The 19,499-nt window shown below is 38.2% G+C and overlaps 1 protein-coding gene across 4 annotated transcripts in view; it reads left to right on the top strand.

The window, feature by feature from the left end:
* The window catches only part of STK38 (serine/threonine kinase 38), a 41,511-nt gene that overhangs the window by 5,694 nt on the left and 16,318 nt on the right, over nucleotides 1-19,499 (top strand). For all 4 annotated transcript variants that reach the window (XM_081139518.1, XM_081139517.1, XM_081139519.1 and 1 more), the window contains 5 exons: nucleotides 9,301-9,352; nucleotides 10,235-10,357; nucleotides 12,150-12,233; nucleotides 16,452-16,575; nucleotides 18,726-18,880. In XM_081139518.1, coding sequence (XP_080995644.1) covers nucleotides 9,301-9,352; nucleotides 10,235-10,357; nucleotides 12,150-12,233; nucleotides 16,452-16,575; nucleotides 18,726-18,880 — 538 coding nt within the window. The remainder of the gene's footprint in view (nucleotides 1-9,300; nucleotides 9,353-10,234; nucleotides 10,358-12,149; nucleotides 12,234-16,451; nucleotides 16,576-18,725; nucleotides 18,881-19,499) is intronic.

Here is a 19,499-nt window from a genome sequence, read left to right as displayed (position 1 = left end):
TAACGTATGTGAGTACATACCATAGTGCTTCACACATAATCATCAGTTAATGGTGGTAGTAGCAGCTATTATTGATCTGGTATATACTATTCATGTAGTAACTCATAATTACAATTTATTCCCAGTATTTTATTGTGAAAATATTTAAAAGTGCAGATGAGTTGGATGAATTGTACAGTAGATACCCATAAATAATCTAGATTCTACAATTATCACTTGTTTTTTTATCACATATCCATGTATCTGTCCCTCTATCCATTCATTAATTTATCTTATTGTTTTGTTACACTTCAAGGTACGTTTCAGATGTCAGTATATTTTACTTCTGCATATTTTTTCTTGTATAACAAACTAGAGTTCAATATTTTAAGGGAGTAAAATTTGCATGCAATGAAATGTACAGTCTTAAGGGTTACCATTCAATGAGTTGTGACAAATACATACACCTGTATAACTTAAACCCTTATCAAGACATAAAACACTGCCATTATCCCAGAAAGTTCTTTCATTCCTGGAGATGCTCGTTCAACCCCAGGAAACCATTGTTGTGATTTTGTTTCTACCATTGATTGGTCTTGCCTATTCCATACAAATGGAACATACAAACAGATCCATATAGTAAGTACTCATTTCTTTCTTTCTTTTTTAAAAAATGTATCTTTAGTGATTTCTGAGAGAAAGGGAGAGGCAGAGAGAGATAGAAACATCAATGATGAGAAAGTCACTGATCAGCTGCCTCCTGCACGCCCCCTACTGGGGATCGAGCCCGCAACCCGTGCATGTGCCCTGACCGGGAATCGAACCTCGATCTCCTGGATCCTAGGTCATGCTCAACCACTGAGCCACACCTGGCCGGGCCATAAGTACTCATTTGAATAAGGCAACTTTCACTTATCCTAATGTTTTCAAGGTACATTCATGTTGCTGTTGTGTCAGTAGTTTGTTCCTTTATGTTACTGAGTACTGTTTTGTTTTTTGACTATACTTCAGTTCGTTTATACATTCTTTTGTTGATAAACATCTGGGCTTTTTTCCAGTTTTTTGCTATTTTGAGTAAGTTTCTATGAACAGTTGTTACAGATCTTTTTGTGAACATTTGTTTTCAGTTCTTGGGTAAATTTAGGAGTGGAATTGCTGAGTCATAAATGTACATAGGCATATGTTTAGTTTTATAAGAAATTTCTAGACCTTTTTCCACAATATTACCAACAGTGTATGAGAGTTGTAGTTGCTTTACATTTTTGCTAACATTTGGGTTGTCAGTCTTTTATCACTGTTGTTTTGCATTTCCCTGATGATCAAGGATGTTGAACATTATTTTTATGTGCTTTTGGCCATTGGTATATTTTACTTGTGAAGTATTTATTCAAATTTTTGACCGTAGAGTTGTAAGAGTTCTTTATATATCCTAGACATTGGCCCTTTGTCATATACAGGTTGTCCCAAAAGAGTGTATGTGCACTTTGACTGATGATAAAGTCAGTGTTTATTAACATACAGTTCATTTTCAAAATTTAAAAGAATCTACAGAAATGAATAATTTTTTTTGGTCAATGCCTGTTTTCACACTAATCATCGTTCTGGTCTGGGCACTGCTGATAAGTTGAAGCAATAGAATTGCAAACATCAAGAAACACTTTGTTCAGTATTTGTGCATCCTCAATTTGTCAGCTATTGCTGGTTTTGTACTGTAAACTTTATCGTTTATGTAGCTTCATAAAAAAGGTCTAGTGGCACTTTAGGATAAATTTTCTTTGTTCAAAGCTTAGTCTGTCTTCACTCATTATTTCAAATCAGTTAAACCTGAAAAGGAGTGAAAATTAAGTGAGTTATTAGCTGTTAAAGTGTGTATTTTTTGGGGGCACCCTATATATGTTTTGCAAATAGTTTCTCCTAGTCTGTGGTTTTCTTGTTCATTTTCTTAATGATGTCTTTAGATGAGCGGAAGTTTGCAATTGTGGCATTTTTAAATTTTTTCTTTATTGCATTCTGTGACCTCTAAGAAACTTTTGCCTATGTCGAAGTCATAAAGATACTATCCTGTGTTTTCTTTTGGAAGTTTTATGGATTTAGTTTTTACATTTAGTACTATGATCCATCTTGAATTAATAAGTGTGTGATATGAAATGAGGGTTGAGATTTATTTTTTCCTTATGGATATACAGTTATGTTAGCACCATTTGTGGCAAATATGATTTCCTCCCCCTTAAGATTGCTTTGACACTTGTTGAAAATTACAACCATTTAAGTGTGTATCTATTTCTGGGCTCTCTATTCTATTTCATTGCTCTGTTTATCCCTATGCCAGTATCACACTATCTTTATTACTGTAGCCTGTGGTAAGTTTCGAAGTCAGTAGTGTAAGTTCTCAACTTTGTTCTTCTTTGTTCTTTTTTTCAAGATCGTTTTGGATATTTTAGGTTCTTCATATTTCCCTATAAATTTTAGAACCAGTTTGTCAATTTCCAAAGAAAAGCTTGATGGAATTATGATTGTAATTATATTGAATCTGTAGATCAATTTGAGGGAGAAATTGACATTTTCATAAATTGAATCTTCTGATGCATGAATATGGTATATCTTTCCATTTTGTTAGGTCTTCTTTAATTTTTCTCAGCATGTTTTGTAGTTTTTAGTGTGGAGGACTTATGTGTCTTTTGTTCATCTATTCCTAGTATTTTGGGGGCGTTTTGGTGCTATTCTAAGTGGATATTTAAAGTGGATATTTCATTTTCTTGTTCTTTGCTCTAGTGTTGTAGAAAATGAATTTTGTATATTAGCCTTATATTCTGTGACTTGCTAATTTACTTATTTTAGTAGCTTATTTTTATAGATTCCTTAGGATTTTCTATATAAACAATCATATATTTAGTAGAGAGTTTTTCTTTCTTTCTTTCCAATCTATACAGCTTTCTTTTCTTGCCTTACTGCATTGGCTGGGATTTCAGACACAATGTTGAATATAAACAGTGGAAATAGACATCTTTAAAAAAAAAAAAGATTTTATTGATTTTAGAGAGAGAGGAAGGGAGAGAGAGAGGGGAAGAGAGAGAGAGGAACATCTATGTAAGAGAAACATGGATCGGTTGCTTCCCACACACCCTCCGACTTGGGATCAAACCTGCAAACTGGGCATGTGCCCTGACTGGGAACCAAACCAGCTACTCTTTGGTGCACAGGACATGACACTCAACCAACTGAGCCACACTGACCAGGGTGGAAGTGGACATCTTTGTTTTGTTCCCAATTTAAGGGGGAAAGCACTTACTATTTCACTGTTAGTTACATTGTTAGCTGTAGGTTTTTCAAAGATGCCCTTTATAGATTGGGGAAGTTTCCTTATGTTCCTATTTGGCTGAGAGGTTTTTTTTTTATCGTGAGTGGGTATTAAATTTCATAAACTGCTTTTTCTGCATCTTTGAAATGATTATATTGTTCTTTAGTCTTTTAATATGGTGAATTACATAGTAAGTTTTGAATATTAATCTAACCTTGCATTCCTGAGGTAAACACTCTTGGTCATAATATATTACTCTTTTTATATATTGCTGGATTCAACATATTAATATTTAATATTTTGATACGGAGTTTTGCAACCGTGTTCTTCATGAGGTGTAAATCATAATTTACATGGGATATATGACTTGACCTTAAATATGTAGATTTGTATGCAGAATAGCAAGATATTTTATAGCTGGTGGTATCTAGCTGCTATTCACTCAGACAAGTGCCTGCACCAGTGCCTGTTGTTAGGATCTGGAGAGTTCAAAGATAAATTTGCACAGTATACCTCTAGCCATGTGAAATCTATTGGAGATAGTTACTTTCAAATACAAAAGTCTCTTGAAATACAAAAGTCTCCTGGTGTTGTAGTTATGAATCTTGATTAAGTTACTTGTTTTATTTGATAATAGTTGGTTTCTAATCCTCCTGGCTCCGGCCTGTGGTTCATCATTGATGTGTATCACATGCCTCAGGAACAAGATGATGTACGGTTTTATTTACATTACTCTAATAAGGGTTAATTTGTGATTTACACTGATTTTACCCTAAAATGGGTTGAAATCAATGCTTTTTTATTTGTTTGTTTGTTTTCGATTCTTAAGATAGAAAGAACTTTCCAAACTTTTGTGGTTTTTCCTTTCTTAAAGAGTAATTAATCAAAAGACAGTAAGAAGAGAGTGTTAGACATTTAAGAGAGTTAGAATATTTGTTTTTGGTAGTTTTTGTTCTCAAGTCACCAGTATTTTTCTTTTTTAGTATTTTTCATTTTTTAAAAAGCAGCAGACACTGTGAGCTTTTTAGAATCAATATTTCCTTGTTAAGCTTTTTCATTTAGTGCCCTTTTTTTGGGATATGAGTTGATATTTGGTTTTGGGTTTGTTGATACAATTTGATAAGATGATTATAGGTTTTATTATTCCTAGAAAGTTAAAAAAATATAAAAGAAAAACAGTTATTGGCAGGACTTAGTATAGTAGTAAGTAAACTAAAATTAGAACTGTCAGAAATGGATTGTTAAGCTTTTTTAAAAAAATATATCTTTATTGATTTCAGAGAGAGGAAGGGAGAGGGAGAGAGAGAGAGAGAAACATCAATGATGAGAGAGTCATTGATCAAGCCCGCAACCGGGCATGTGTTCTGACGGGGAATTGAACCCTGATCACCTGGATCCTAGGTCGATGCTCAGTCGTTGAGCCATGCCTGGCTGGGGCTTAAGCTTTTTGTTTTGGGGGCAGCATCATAGACATCTGCTTTAAAAACCCAGAATTTTAGTAATATGAAACAATTGATAATAAAAAAAAAATTTTATTATGAGCATATGGCTAATCTATGATGGGTGGTTTGAAATAATAATAAGTATTGGGCTAGTAAATTTTGAGACCAGGTTGTAATACAGATTTTCATTTTGTTTGTATGTGCCTCATCTGAATGTCTTTAAAATCTCTAGTATTTCTACTACTTACATGCAGTTTTTGCCTGTTCCATTTATAGTAGAGCACTAGGTTACATTTGAAACAAAGGACTTACTGCAGTGGGAAATGAGACCAACTCCTAGAAGTAGAAGGAAGAATAAAAATAATTTGATATTGTTTCCTGTATAAAAGTAGAGTATGAGAACATTGGGTAGCTTTATAGAAACACTGCAGCAAGTTCTACAGATTGGTTGAAAAACAAATGTCTGAGTCTAGTCCCCATCACACAGTGCTGCAGAATACCTGTTTGATGGTCTCCTATTAATGCTATTGGTAAACTATAAGCTGAATCCACTCAGTAGGGCAAGTTCATCATACCATGTTTTGCCTTTGATAGTGGTCTGTGGTAAACTTCTCTAAGAACAGCAATTCTTTTATTTTCTCTCCTACGTGATATAGGTACCCAGTAGGCATTGATAATTATCTAGTTATTAATAAAAAAATTAATGGTTTGAAAAATTTATAACAATCTGAAATCAAAACTGAGGAAACTTCATTTTCTCTTACAAATATTCTGTAATGTTTCTTTTCTTCATAAATACTATTTTGATGAATTAATTAAAGCCACAAAAACTGTTGTAGAGTAGACTACATTTTAAATCTAAATTCAAACTGAGAAGTTTTCCACAGCTTTATTGCAAGTGTAATTAAATTGGTTTCAGTAGAATATTTGCCTGAGAGTCAAGTTGTCAGAATCAACTCCTTGAACACAATCAGATTCTTTCATTAGAGAACTCTCCAGAAAAGGCCTATCATACAGAATTATCCCTGGTAATGATTTACTGGGGCCAAGCCAACCAAGACCTTGAAGACTGTGAATCAAACTGTGCTGGGAGGGGAGCCTAAATTAGGTTTAGAAAAGGTGGCTAATTACAAGTAGTAGTCATGAATGGGTCTCTGATGACTTCTCACTTTTTAAAAAAAATTTAGCAACGTACAGTTTAAAATGTTGCTGTTTACAAAGCACTGTTCTTAGTGGAAGGAGCATTCAGATGCTGTCCCTGCCTTCAAAAGAACTTACATGGGTTCACTGGAAATTAAGTGGAGCTCATGTAAAGCCTGGTTGGGGTGAGGGTAGGTATGGCCTCTGAGTGTGGAAGTGGCCTGTCCTCTCACTTTTGTGTCTCCCAGGGTTATGGTTTGGAACATTGGAGTTGAGTGGAACAGTGGCTTCACCAAAGACTGAAGTGTTAGCTAGCCTGGCATTGCGACCAGAGACGAGCCTGCTTTTCTTTTGCATTATGAGCTCCCTCCCTCCCTCCCTCCCTCCCTCCCTCCCTCCCTCCCTCCCTCCCTCCCTCCCTCCCTCCCTCCCTCCCTCCATTCTATTTGAGAGAGAGAGAGAAAGACAAAGAGAAAGAAACATTAACTTGTTCCACTTATTTATGCATTCATTGGTTGATTTTTGTATGTACCCTGACCACTGATGGAACCCACAACCTTGGTGTATCAGGATGACGTTCTAACCAACTGAGCTACCCGGCCAGGGCCATTACGAGCACTTTTAAGTACACACATAGATAGAAAGACTAATATAGTGAACCCCCATATAGTCATTCCTCAGATTTAGTAATTATCAAGACTGCTAAATTTGTTTCATCTCTTACATTTTATTTTTTCTTGTTATTGTGTTTTACAGCAAATTTCAAACATCTGTCATTTCAATCCTGTGTACTTCAGTTTGCATCTTGAAAATATGGCCATTTTCTTTGTATAATCACAGTGCCACCATGAATCTAACAAAGTCCAGTAATTCCATGGTATCATCTCACAGAGGATGTATCTTGCAAGCCTCATTTCAGGCTATGCTTGCCATTTTTGGTGTCTTTAAGGTCTTTGTTGACTTGGCCACAGTAAATCATTACTAGGGATAATTCTGTACAATAGGCTTTTTCTGGAGAGTTCTCTAATGAAAGAATCTGATTGTGTTCAAGGAGTTGATTCTGACAACTTGACTTAGGCAAATATTCCACTGAAACCAGTTTAATTACACTTGCAATAAAGCTGTGGAAAACTTCTCAGTTTGAATTTAGATTTAAAATATAGTCAGAAGGCCCTGGCTAGGTAGCTCAGTTGGTTAGAGTGTCATCCTGACATGCTGGGGTTTCAGGTTCGATCCTCGGTCAGGGCAAATGCAAGAATCAACCAATGAATGCAAAAATAAGTGGAACAACAAATCTCTGTCTCCCTCCCTCCGTTCCCCTCTCTAAAAAAATCAATAAATTTTTTAAAAATTAAAACTAAACTGTAGTCAGAAGGAACTGTCTTTGTGACACACATTGTGTGATAGCGCTTTGTACTTCTAGCCCAGTCTGGTGTGGTCATTCAGAAAATATATAGTCGAGCCCAGCCGGGCATGGCTCAGCAGCTGAGCATCGACCTAGGATCTAGGAGATCGTGGTTCGATCTCCTTGTCAGGGCACATGCCTGGGTTGTGGGCTCAAGGCAGCAGATCAGTGAAGACTCTCTCATCATTGATGTTTCTCTCTTTCTCTCCCTCTCCCTTCCTCTCTCTGAAATCAATAAAGATATATTAAGAAAATAAAAAATAGTCGAAAGGTACGATGATATTGATACTCAAGGCACAAAAAGCTGAACGTGGTTGGGTTCTCATAGCTCTTGCTATTGATTGTTGGACTCTTACCCTTCCTCACTTTACCTGTTTAACCGCTGAAATGCAGTTACTTTACATTCCTGAAACTACCAATAGTGCAGCCTCCTCCCCAATATGGGAGCACACATAGTTGCATAACCCAGCATATTCTGGGAACTAGAAGAAATGTGGGCAGCCTGGCAGTCATGTAGATGCTTGCTTCTTTCCATCAGGGGCAGAGTAGATCTGTTTATTTCTCGAGTGTTTAGGCACAAATTCTTACTCATCATTTGATGCTGTGGATTTGTAATATGATTTCTAAAAACATATTCACTTAAACTAAATATTATTATTGTAGTACATATTCATTGACCAAAAGGAAACTATCTTTCCATGTTCCTCTCTCTGTGTTTCCGATCTTTGTTAGTAGCATCATTGTCCTCCCACACAAGATATTCTCTTTGCTTGACTCCTACTGCCAGTTGGTCATCTTTGCAATAGCTGTGTTCACTTCATTCTAGGTTTCCAGCCCTAGTTCTAGATCTTTACTGCACACCTGCATCCTTACAATAGCTTTTAATTCGCCTCAGTCTGTCAGTTGCTTTTCCTGCTGGTCCATTAGCTCATTACTGCTGGTTGCCACTCTAAAAAAGAGTCCTCACCACATCACTCCTTTGCGCACAGCCTCTGTAAGTTCTTAGTCATCTACAGGCTAAGAGCCAGGTACACAGAGAAGTGCTGTGTGCCTCAGCCACACTAGACCACATGCTGTTACTTCATGTACCCTGTGCTTTTGTTCTTCCCTGCCCTGCACACATTGCCTATCTTCTGGAATGCTGGTAAGTGGTGGAGGGGAGATTCCAGCTCATGTGCTTTCATTTATTATGCTGAATAAATAAAGGTTACAGGGAATTGGTTGTAAGGAAGCTTTAATTGTTTTCTTTGGTTTTATCAAATCAGTATGAGACTGTAGATCAACAATATTCTTGAATACAGTTTCTAACTTCAGTACTCCAAGGATTTAGAGTCCTTAATTTCCTTTTTCCTTTTCATTGAATTTATTGGAGTGACACTGGTTAACGAAATTATACAGGTTTCAGATGCACAATTCTACAACACGTCATCTGTACGCTGTATTGTGTGTTCACCACCCCAAGTCAAGTCTCTGTCCATCTTCCTTTATCCCTTCATACCCTCTTCCACCTCCCTCCACTCCCCCCTCCCCCAGCAATCCCTCCTCCCACCCTGCGCCCCCCCAGACCTTAAATTTTGTAGTGATGCCAATTACCTCCCTTGAATATCCAGATCCTGCCTTTTACCTTTGTTGTTTATTACTCTGGCAAGGAGGAGGCGGAAGATGTGAAAATAAAGGAAGTAGGTGTCAGTCAGGGAGAAGGAGAGAAACACCGACATGAGAGGTTATCAAATACCAGCTGTTTTGTGGTTTGTTAAGGAGGAAATACAGTTCTACCAGGGAGGGGGAAAAAAGGAGAACTTTTCATTTCCAAATAAGGTTCTTTGTTGCATTAACATCTTATACAATCTGTTTCAAAATGTAGAACTAACAGAGTGGGATTCTTTTCATTTGTCTTAGTAACTGTAGTTTGTTGCTTTAATGAGATCTTTTAAGATTTACTTGTTTCTGTCATTAAAAAAATAATTCTTACATTTGTATAGACTTTCCAGAAGGTTATCATTCAAATCTTATTTCACGTATTTATTTATTTTTAGACAGAAGAAGTTAGAAAAAGTGATGGAAGAAGAAGGCCTGAAGGATGAGGAGGTAATTGAAAGCAGAGGCACGGCATGTTCCGCAGTCGTTCGCCGCCGTGCGGGGGAAGGGCTCTGGCGCAGTAACCACAGCTTAGGGGCGGGTGTGCTTCTGGACTGAGGTGTTCCTGCAGAGGGAGAAGTTAATTATTAAGCACTCAGGAGAGAAAGACTCCTCTAGGTACAGTTATAACAAGTTAATTATGATTAATTTAGAATTGCACAAAAAGGAAGAGATGAAACCAAATAAAAACATTAAAAAGCAAATTACAGCATACTTACAGAATTCACAGAAAAGGCTCCATAGAAGTGGGACAAACTTCTGAATCGTTATCAAGGCAAAAGAGCTCTCAAGTCAGCCCTTTCCTTTAACGCCCACAGATGTGGTGGGAGGAAATGCAGTTAATAAGAAACTGCGAGGAACTGAAATGGCAGTGGAAGTGCTTTAAAAAATAGGAATAAAGTACAAATGCAGCAAAATGGTGAAAAATACCCCAGACTTGTAGGTATAATAGAAAACTAGAGCGCAAAATGAACTGCAGTGTGTAAAAAACCCAGAGGAAAATTTAAAAACACACACTTTTCTGTAACAAAGGTTAAAAGAAAATGTTGTTGATTTTCCCTCCTTCATTAGAAAGATTAGAAGAGTGGTTTGCTGGGTGGGTGGGTGAAGAGTTCTCAGAGGAAGCACCCATCTGTTCACTGTGTTTTGGTTATTGTATCTGAAGGCTGGGGAAGGGAGAAGGGAGCAGTAGTGGTGCTTTGATGGGTGATAAGATTATGCTTAGTCTGACGTGGCTCTGCTTTCCAGATGGGTCAAATCACAAATATGACTTCGTTGCAGAATTTCAGTTCTTCCCCCTCCCACTCCTCTCCCTCTTTATTTAAACATTAGAAACGACTCAGGAGATCAGCACATGCTCGGAAAGAAACAGAGTTTCTTCGTTTGAAGAGAACAAGACTTGGATTGGAAGATTTTGAGTCCTTAAAAGTAATAGGCAGAGGAGCATTTGGTGAGGTAAAAACCCCACAGCTAAGCTACCTGTCCAATACAGAAATACCACAGAAATTCAAAGCTGCTAATACACCATGAGCTCATGATTGTTGATATAATTGAACTGTGGGGTAGGTGGCTCAAGCATGCCAGCCCCACATCTTAACTGCTCTGTCTGCCCTTCTTTCTTCCCCTCTGCACTGTCCCAGCTCTAGGATTGTTCTCTGTGTTTCCAGATGATGTTGATGTTTTAAGTATTGATCTAGAGGGAGAGTTGAAAGGTAGAAGGAAATCAATATTTATTATTTACTGTGTTTTTCTTCTATAATCATGACAATAACTCATATTATAGATGACTCAGAGGGGATATATAATGCTGCCTGTCACAGCCATTGAACAGTGGTACCAGAAGTCTGCCCAGATTTCCTGCTCTTAAAGCTCTTGTTTCTCCCAGTGCTGTACCATTGCCTCTCCAGGGGTGAACAAACAGCGAATTGCCACTCTTTATTTCTTCCTGCCAGATTGGTACAGCTTTAAAAAGATGGCCGTAGGGAACAGGATTTGTAGAGATGAGTTATTTAGGTAGTTGTGGAGAGTAGAAAGAATTTGTTATTTTTGTTAATCCTCACCCAAGGATTTTTTTTCCATTGCTTTTTCAGAGTGGAGTGGAAGAGAGGGAGGGAGGGCAAGGGGGAGAGGGAGAGAGAAACAAACAGAAACATCCATGTGAGAGACACATTGATTGGTTCTCTCCTGCACACGCCCCGACTGGGGCAGGGAGCACCTGCAACCTAGGTACGCGCCCTTGACCAGGACTAATCAAACCTGAGACGCTTCAGTCCGCAGGCCAACACTAACCACTGAGCCAAACCAGCCAGGGTGAGCGTTGAAAGAATTCGTAGTTTTGTCCCAGCTAGTCTTGCAAATGCATCCTGCTTGGTCACAAGAGCAATCTGGTGGGAAGGGTTTGAATGAGCCCATGCAAGGTCATCCCCTAATGGAAAATATCCAAAGCAGGTGCCTGACTGATGCAATAGTTTCATTATCTTTGTGTAAAAGGCTTTGAAAACTCATACCTCAGGAAATGTAAGTGCATATTCAAAAGCACAGGTGGAAGATTAGATTGATCCCTCAGCCTTCAGAATCCCTGATGGCCCCTGAAGAGAGGGAAATGGGCAGTACCACCTTTCAATTGCTTTCTGTTCAGTGAGGAAGGGATGTGGGGCTTAATCAGGAAAACAAAGGTGCGGGGAGGGGAAAACATACGAATATCGGGAGAGGAAGGGGAGGATGTGCAGGGAATTGCCAAGAAGCTTTTTGGGGGGTTTGGAGATCATTCATATCCTTTTCATCTATTTATTCTAAAAATCATTGGAAAAAGAAGAGAAAGAAAAACTGCATAAAACCCCATTTCCCAAATTATGCATTTTAGGTTTTTTTCCTTCAAGACATTTTCCCTGCCCATGAGCTTTTGCTATTGCTCTAAACATTGTTGTAATCATGTACTTAGGTTTTCTGAGCTGACTGCATGACATGTGCCACGGGTTTAATGAGTCCTTAAATTCAAAAGCGAGTTCTAAGTTAGACTGATTTGTTCGACTAGGGAGCCTGAGTGGCTGTTTCCAGTTCTGATTCAGTGGGTGTAACACATCCATTTTGGAACATCAAAAGCGTTTTCCTCTGCTTTGTTCTTGCTAGTTGCTTATATTAAAATTGTAATACTTTTTTTCAGTTTAAATATTACTTCCTATAACACATGAAAGCATTAGCTTGGCATTGTGAACTTTTAACTTGGCATTTTTAAAATAACTTTTAGGTGCGGCTTGTTCAGAAGAAAGATACAGGGCATGTGTATGCAATGAAAATACTCCGTAAAGCAGATATGCTTGAAAAAGAGCAGGTAAAGCACAATTGTAGTTGGGATTTTAGTTGACTTACGAACTTTTTGTCTCCTAAAACTGTTCTTTTTGCTTAATTGAAATGTATATTCTTATTACAGTTCTCTTTAACTCTGTCATGTTTGAATGTACATATAGCATTATTTTTCTTTATCCAACAAAGAAGTAGTTACATATATTTTAAAAGTACAAATAATGTTTCTATGTTATGCACAATTTTTTTGAAGTTGAAAACCTATTAGAGAAGCATCTGGTGTTTGTGACTCCCAGTTGATCACAAGTTGTTTTTATCATGAGCTGTTTTTGAGGTAACACTGGATGTGGTGGCTTGTTCCTTACTGGTTGCTGAGAGATAGAAATTGTACATACACCTTGGAACTGAGGCTTAGGAATTAGAATTTGAAATTTGCAATCTACAGTGTGTCTTAATATACTTTACTCTGTACACTGAAACCAAAGTTGGGTCTTCTGAGTAGCTCATCATTACCTAAAAGAGAACAGTCTTCTTTTTGAAAGAATTTGAAAAAAATACGTAAATGGCAGAGCAGTGCACATTCTTCATTAATGATTGAGAACACTTTCTAAAACCTAAACCTACTTTGCAAATAGATTTATAAGATACATAAGTAGTTCATGCAAAATAAAATTTGAATATTGGGCAGTATATTAAAAATGAGAATGCAGGTGTTCTGTAAATCTAATTTAATTCAGCTGGTTTCTTAAGAACAGATTGTAGTGGGTGACGCCTGCAGATACCCTGTAAAAGATCTGATGCTACAGGAGGACAAGGAGAGCCCTGGATACAGAGCCCAAGAGCTGGCCCCACACCCAGCCCTTTCTGCCTCTTGAGAAGAGGTACAATCACTGAGGCTTCATTTAAATCCCAGCTTGACACTTGGAATTTATCTTTTCTTTTTAATTTGTATGTTACTCAGAGATTTTAGACTTCAGGAAGTCTGATGGAGAGTATCAAATACCCTGGCAGTAAGTCTTCAGACACTATAGTTTATGCTAACACAAACCTTATTAAAAATGCACAACAGCCCTACCTATGTATTATCTAAAAATTTATGTGTGGTTTGGGTGTGGGCACTGAGTTTCAGTTGATCCTGAAAAGGAAACTGTAAAGCTATATTGATTAGTCAGTATATTTTGTATTTCACAAATACATTTTATTTCTAAAAGACATTTCCTATAGGTTTAGTCAAGGCTAGAAACCTTTCTTTATCAAGTAATTAGCATTTAGAATAAAATTTTAAAGAAGTGTGCATCATAATTCAGTTATTAGTCCTTCCTGGCATGTGCCCATTCATCACGGCGACAGAGATAGTCCAGACACTGTGTAAACATTTTCTCAAATACTGTACCTTCTTCAGAACTAATTTCTAGAACGTTTCTACATGAAAGTAAAGTAAATGCCTGTTAGAATTAGGATTTGAGTCCACCTTGCCATTGGACTCAGTTGCCTGGGTTTGATCTCAGTATGGTCCAGTTCAAGTTTCTAGCCTAGGCTCTTCCTGGCAGAAGCGGGCAGCAGTTTGCTGGGCAGGAGTGGAAGCAGACCAGTGCAAAGACATCACTTTTGGGTACAACTGACAAAATTTAGGTTCAGAGCCTAACTTCTTGTTCAGAGGAAAAGTGTTATGTTTGTTTTCTGAGCAAAGAATTTAAAGCTACCCACTGAGGTTTCAGGTTGTTACTCTGTCCCACAGGGTGGAAATTTTTGCTACGTGGAAAATAAATTTTAAAGGATAAGAGACCAGCACTTAGCTAGTTTCTTCATGTTTCTCTTCCAGCACAAAAGGAAGACCCCCGATTGTGAAGCCAGGCTAGTGTTAGGATGGGACAAAAGACTGACTTGTGTCTCTGCTTTCCCAGTGCTCAGGATAGCACCTAGCATGAAATTCCCCATCCCATTAACTATTTATGGAACAGCGGAAGGGGGACCCCTACTGTGAGTTGCACCTCTGACTCTTTTGTCCCTTACCCTATATACACCTAACTCCACTCCTAGATCTTGAGGTTCCTAGCTGCTGTTTCAGCCCCAGAAGAGAAGGGCAAGGTGAGCTCACAGTGACTGTGGCTTTCCCCTTGACAAACAGGGAATGTGACCGTCACCATTCTGTCCTTCAGGGTGAGTGACAAGTGGTAATAGTAGTCCCTCACCTTCTCTCTGGTTCCCTGCAGTGGGGAGCGGCCATAACAGGATCTAGGGGAAGCAGAGGCAGGTGAGGGCTGCCTGGTACAGTCTTTGTGTCATAATGACTGGGTCAGAGTCACGGCTGCAGTTCAGCAAGTGGCATTAGTGTTTCCCAAAAGCCTTGCTCTGCTATTAAAGCTGAGTAAAGGCAATAGCTTTACTGGGCTTTGTCGTGATTCATAGCACTGTTCCTATCGCCCTATGTTCCATTTTCCCCACTCTCATGCTATAAGTAGAGATGTAAAAATGTAAGTTTTCTGCTATTTAAAAATTTCTCAAAGAACAATTTTAGTAGCAACCGAAAACTCAAGTAGTAAGTAAACTCAGATCCCTTCAGGCTCCTGGGAGTTAGCATGGAAGAGTGAGGCAGTGAGGTACAAGATGGGAGAGGGCGGGTTTGTGTTTGCATAAAGTGCCTGGCTTTGCTAAAGACACTTCAATAAAACAAACAAGCATATAGAATGTTGTGTCACATAAAACAATACCCGTGGGCTGAGTTTGCTAACAGAAGGGCCACTTTGTGTCCCTTGGTACATCTTTACCTCTGAACATACTGTGGCAAATGTTCAGACCAAAACCTCTCTTCAAGGATTGGACTGGGTTTAATAAATTCAGTTTATTCAACCCAACTCTGCATCTTGTGACACTTAGAGGAGAGAGGCGGGATTTGATATGCAGCACTGTTTTGATTACTATTATATATTAAAATTAGATAAATTTCATAATAAAACATCATTTTAATGAATTCTACCAGTTCTCCCAAACCTTTGGCAAACTTGGTCTCCTTAGCTAGATATTTCAGTAAGAGTAGAAAACTGAAAATGTCATAAATTTAAACCTAAAACTTTTCTTAGGTGTTCTTATATTTCAGTTCAGTAAGAACTGATTGAGCATATACTCTGTGCACAGCAGTGACCTAAATGCCGTGGTGTCATAATATTCTAGAATTGTCAACAAGGGCACCGTCATTGCAGATACCTTTGCACACCCGAGCCGGGACTTGTTTAGAGAGTCATCTTGAGACTCACTTTTATCATAAAAGATTACACTAGTCTTCCCCTTATCTGCAGTTTCGCTTTCTGTGGTTTCAGTTACCTGTGCTCTGAAAATATTAAATGAAAAATTCCAGGAATAAACAGTTCATACGTTTTAAATTGAGCACTTTCCTGAGCAGTGTGATGAAATCTTGCACCATCCTGCTCCATCTGCCTGGGATATGAATCACCCCTTTGCCCAGTTTATCTAGGCTATATACACTACCCACCTGTTAGCCACTTAGTAGCCATTTCAGTTATCAGATTGATTGACCTGGTATCTCAGTGCTTGTGTTCAAGTTACCCTTCTTTTACTTAATAATGGCCCCAAAGCATAAGACTAGTGATGCTGGCCATTTGGGTATGCCAAAGAGAAGCGTAAAGTACTTCCTTTAAGTGAAAAGGTGAGCCCAGCACAATAAGATATTTCGAGAGAGACCGCATTCACATAACTATTATCACAGTATGTTGCTAGAATTGTCCTGTTTTATTATTAGTTATTGTTGTTAAACTCTTACTGTGCCTAATTTATAAATTAAATTTTATAAGTATGTATATGTAGGAGAAAGCATAGTATTTATAGGGTTCCATGCTATCCTTGGTTTTAGGCATCCACTGGAGGTCTTGTAAAGACCCCCAGTGTCCCTCTCTGGTAAGGAGGGACTACTGTATTAGAACAAAAAGATGCAAAATAATGGTGATTTTAACTAATCAGAGGATTGATTTTTAGCACTGTTAAAGTTGCCGTTTGCATTACCGCCATTCATTTTGCCATTTTTAAGCCTTTCATCACTTAAGTTTTCATTTTGGAATACCTTCAAGTCAAATGTTGTCAATTTTGAGTTAGTAGGTTTGCCTAAGCATAAATCAGATCTTTTGCATCAACACAATTTAATACTCAAAATAGTCTTTGAATTGTTTAAACAAATATACAGTCTAATAAAGCAGAGCAAGTCTTGTCATTAATCAAATGCGTATACCTCCAGGTTGGCCACATTCGTGCGGAGCGTGACATTCTAGTGGAGGCAGACAGTTTGTGGGTTGTGAAAATGTTCTATAGTTTTCAGGATAAGCTAAACCTCTACCTAATCATGGAGTTCCTGCCTGGAGGTAATTACTTGATGATGAAAGGTCATTTTTCCTTTTTGTTCTGTGGTTTCTTTCTCATCTCAATTAACCCTCCTTTCTAATCCGTGCTCACAAAGTTACTTTCTATATCTTTTTTAGGTCTGTAAAGGAAATCAGTAACCTGTCTTGTGCTGGGTGCCTTTCTACAATTCTTAGTGCCATAAAAGTAACCTTCTTATTCATTCTCATAATTTCAGATGGACATTTCTTGATTTTCTTTTTCTTTCTAAACATATAGGAATAAACTCTGCCTGCTCTCCTGTAAATGGGAATCATGTATAATCAGTTACCCAAATGACAAAATTGAAACTATAACATTCTTTGCTTCAACTCTTTAGTTTCCTTTTCTATAACTTATATTAAGGAGTGAATTTCTCATTACCTATAGTAGTAGCCAGAATCAATTTCTCGTTTCTGAGATTTTAAGTTTTACATAACTCAGCATGTGCATCTCCTAAGACAGCTCCAAAACAAAGCAGAACAGTACATACCATCTCTTCTGGGAAACAGTCTGTTCCTAGTGAGCAGATGAACTGTGAACAAACTCTGATGGGAAAAAAAGAAAATTTTGGTTTTTGGTTCTATAGCAAAGAAATATAATTGTGGCATAATATTTTGAACTTGTGACAACCTTTAGTGTAGATCTAGGGTCATCAATACTTTTTATATTAACAATTGATGAAGGTTAGAAATTGATGAAGGATAGCATGAGGAGCTTTATTATTTAGATGCCAATTCTTAAATAGTCACCAGCCCCTGGACATGTGTCTCCTCAAGCCTTACCTGCACCGTCTTCCATAGCTTCTTATGGCTCCTGGACCCTGCCCTTTGCACTTGGTGGAGCTGGCCTGCAGAGCCATAGACCATCTGGCCTGAGCTCTCTGATCATCTGGGCGAACTCGCACAGGTGAGGCCATTGGCTGCTCTCCTGGGCCACGGTGTAAGGCCACATGGTTACCTTAGACCTGGCCTGAGTGCGCTGTCCCTGTGTCACTAGTGTCTCTCTAGATTGAATGTGTGGCTGCCAGGAGTGAGTAGGGATTCATATTTTTCAAGTCTTGGGTCAAAATAGCATTTTAATAAAAGGTTTGACCTTTTTTTTTTTTTTTTTTTTTTTTGTCTGGGCGTAAAATATCTACTTTTCTCTAAGAATATAAAAATTCCCCAAAATTATAAATGAAATTAAATTTAAAAAGCAGCATGATGCTCTGTTAAAATCAGTTTCTCTTTTTCCTATTTTCTAACTTAAACGGCTTTATATGAGATCTAAACTGAACCTCTCCTGTTTCTCTTAGCTTTAAACTACTTACATGTCTTTGCTTTGCTTTGCTTTTGTCTAACCGTTGAGTTAGGATCAGAATCTTTGTTTTGCCATTTTATGTTGCTGGTATTAAGCAGAAAGAATTAAATTTTGACTTTGCAGAAAACAAGGAGGTTACCTTTAGTTGCTAACCTATTGATACTATGTTGTAAAAATTGCATAAAGCATATTAGTGTATATTTAAATCCTCACAGTAAGACACTGGAGGAGAAACCCCACTGGTCTGGGGAGGTGCTCAGTGTGCACTTTGGGAGGCAACCATCACACCTGCTCTGTGGAGCACTTTCGGTTTGTTTCTAGTTTTGCCAACTAGCACTTGCTGCCTTTGTGAGTAGAAATTGGAGAGCTTGTCGCAGCCTCCCCAGTGTTTATATTGTTGTTTGGCATTTCAGTCTCTCTCTATAACAATGTCAATACAACCTATGTGGAAATGCCATTTGGTTCTAAGTATAGAAAAGTTTGCAGATATTTGTGCAAAGTAGCTTTTATTCCCAGTTCAAAAAATTTATCATAAGCAAATTTACCTTTTTTTTTAGCATGAGAGAAATTTTCTTTTTCTCTCAAAGTAAAGTAGAAATCATAGCTCTGTGGTAAGCATCAGTTAGCTTAGGTGAAAGTGCTTTGCTCTCCGCTGCTGTGAGTTTTACCTTTTAAGTGTTAGAAACTACTTGCTACTTCTCATAGCGGTAGTGTGGGTCAGTCTCTGCAACACAGCAGAGGCCTTATGTTGGCAGATAGTAGGGAGACATACCTGAAAACTGGCTTACTCATGTGTTGTGTGTGTGGTGGTTTTGTATCTTCTTATTTACAGGGGACATGATGACACTACTGATGAAAAAAGACACCTTGACAGAGGAGGAGACTCAGTTTTATATAGCAGAGACAGTGTTAGCCATAGACTCCATTCACCAACTTGGATTCATCCACAGAGACATCAAACCAGACAACCTTCTCCTGGACAGCAAGGTACCAGGCAGGGTGGAGGCTGGGGAGGGCAGCAGCGCGGCCTGTGTGTATTGACCCGTCTGAGCGCCTCCGCGCTAACGCGGGCACTGCCTGTGGTCATCACAGGAAGGAGGCTGCGGAGCTGTGAGCACCTTGTGCATTTTTCTCTCTCTTTTTTTTGACAGGTAAGTTTGCCATTACCTCCTTTCTCTGAAAGGCTTATGATTCTATGATTTTTTAAAAAAATGTATTGATTGATTAGAGAGAAATATTGATTTGTTGTCCCACTTATTTGTCCGTTCATTGGTTGATTGTTGTATTTGCCCTGAAGATCAAACCTACAACCTTGGTGTATTGGGACGATGCTCTAACCAACTGAGATACCTGGCCAGGGCATGATTCTATAATTTGATTGAATGCTCATCTTAAAAATAAAGGACATTTTGAAAATGATTAAGAGTAAAATTGATTTAGAAGGTTATTTTATAGTAAAGCCAGATAGTCATCTTTTCTCAGCATAGACTTATACCGATGCATCACTTACTGAGAACCCCTCTGTTGGGAGCCTCATTAGTTGAGGAACCCAGCCAAGAACCAGGAAGTGAGGGACGACAGCAACAACCACAACACTGCACCACAA

The sequence above is a fragment of the Miniopterus schreibersii genome (assembly GCF_964146895.1).
Source record: "Miniopterus schreibersii genome assembly, chromosome: 6".
Classification (NCBI taxonomy): Eukaryota; Metazoa; Chordata; class Mammalia; order Chiroptera; family Miniopteridae; genus Miniopterus; species Miniopterus schreibersii.
Note: the sequence above shows the minus strand (reverse complement) of the source record. Positions and strands in the feature narration are given on the sequence as shown.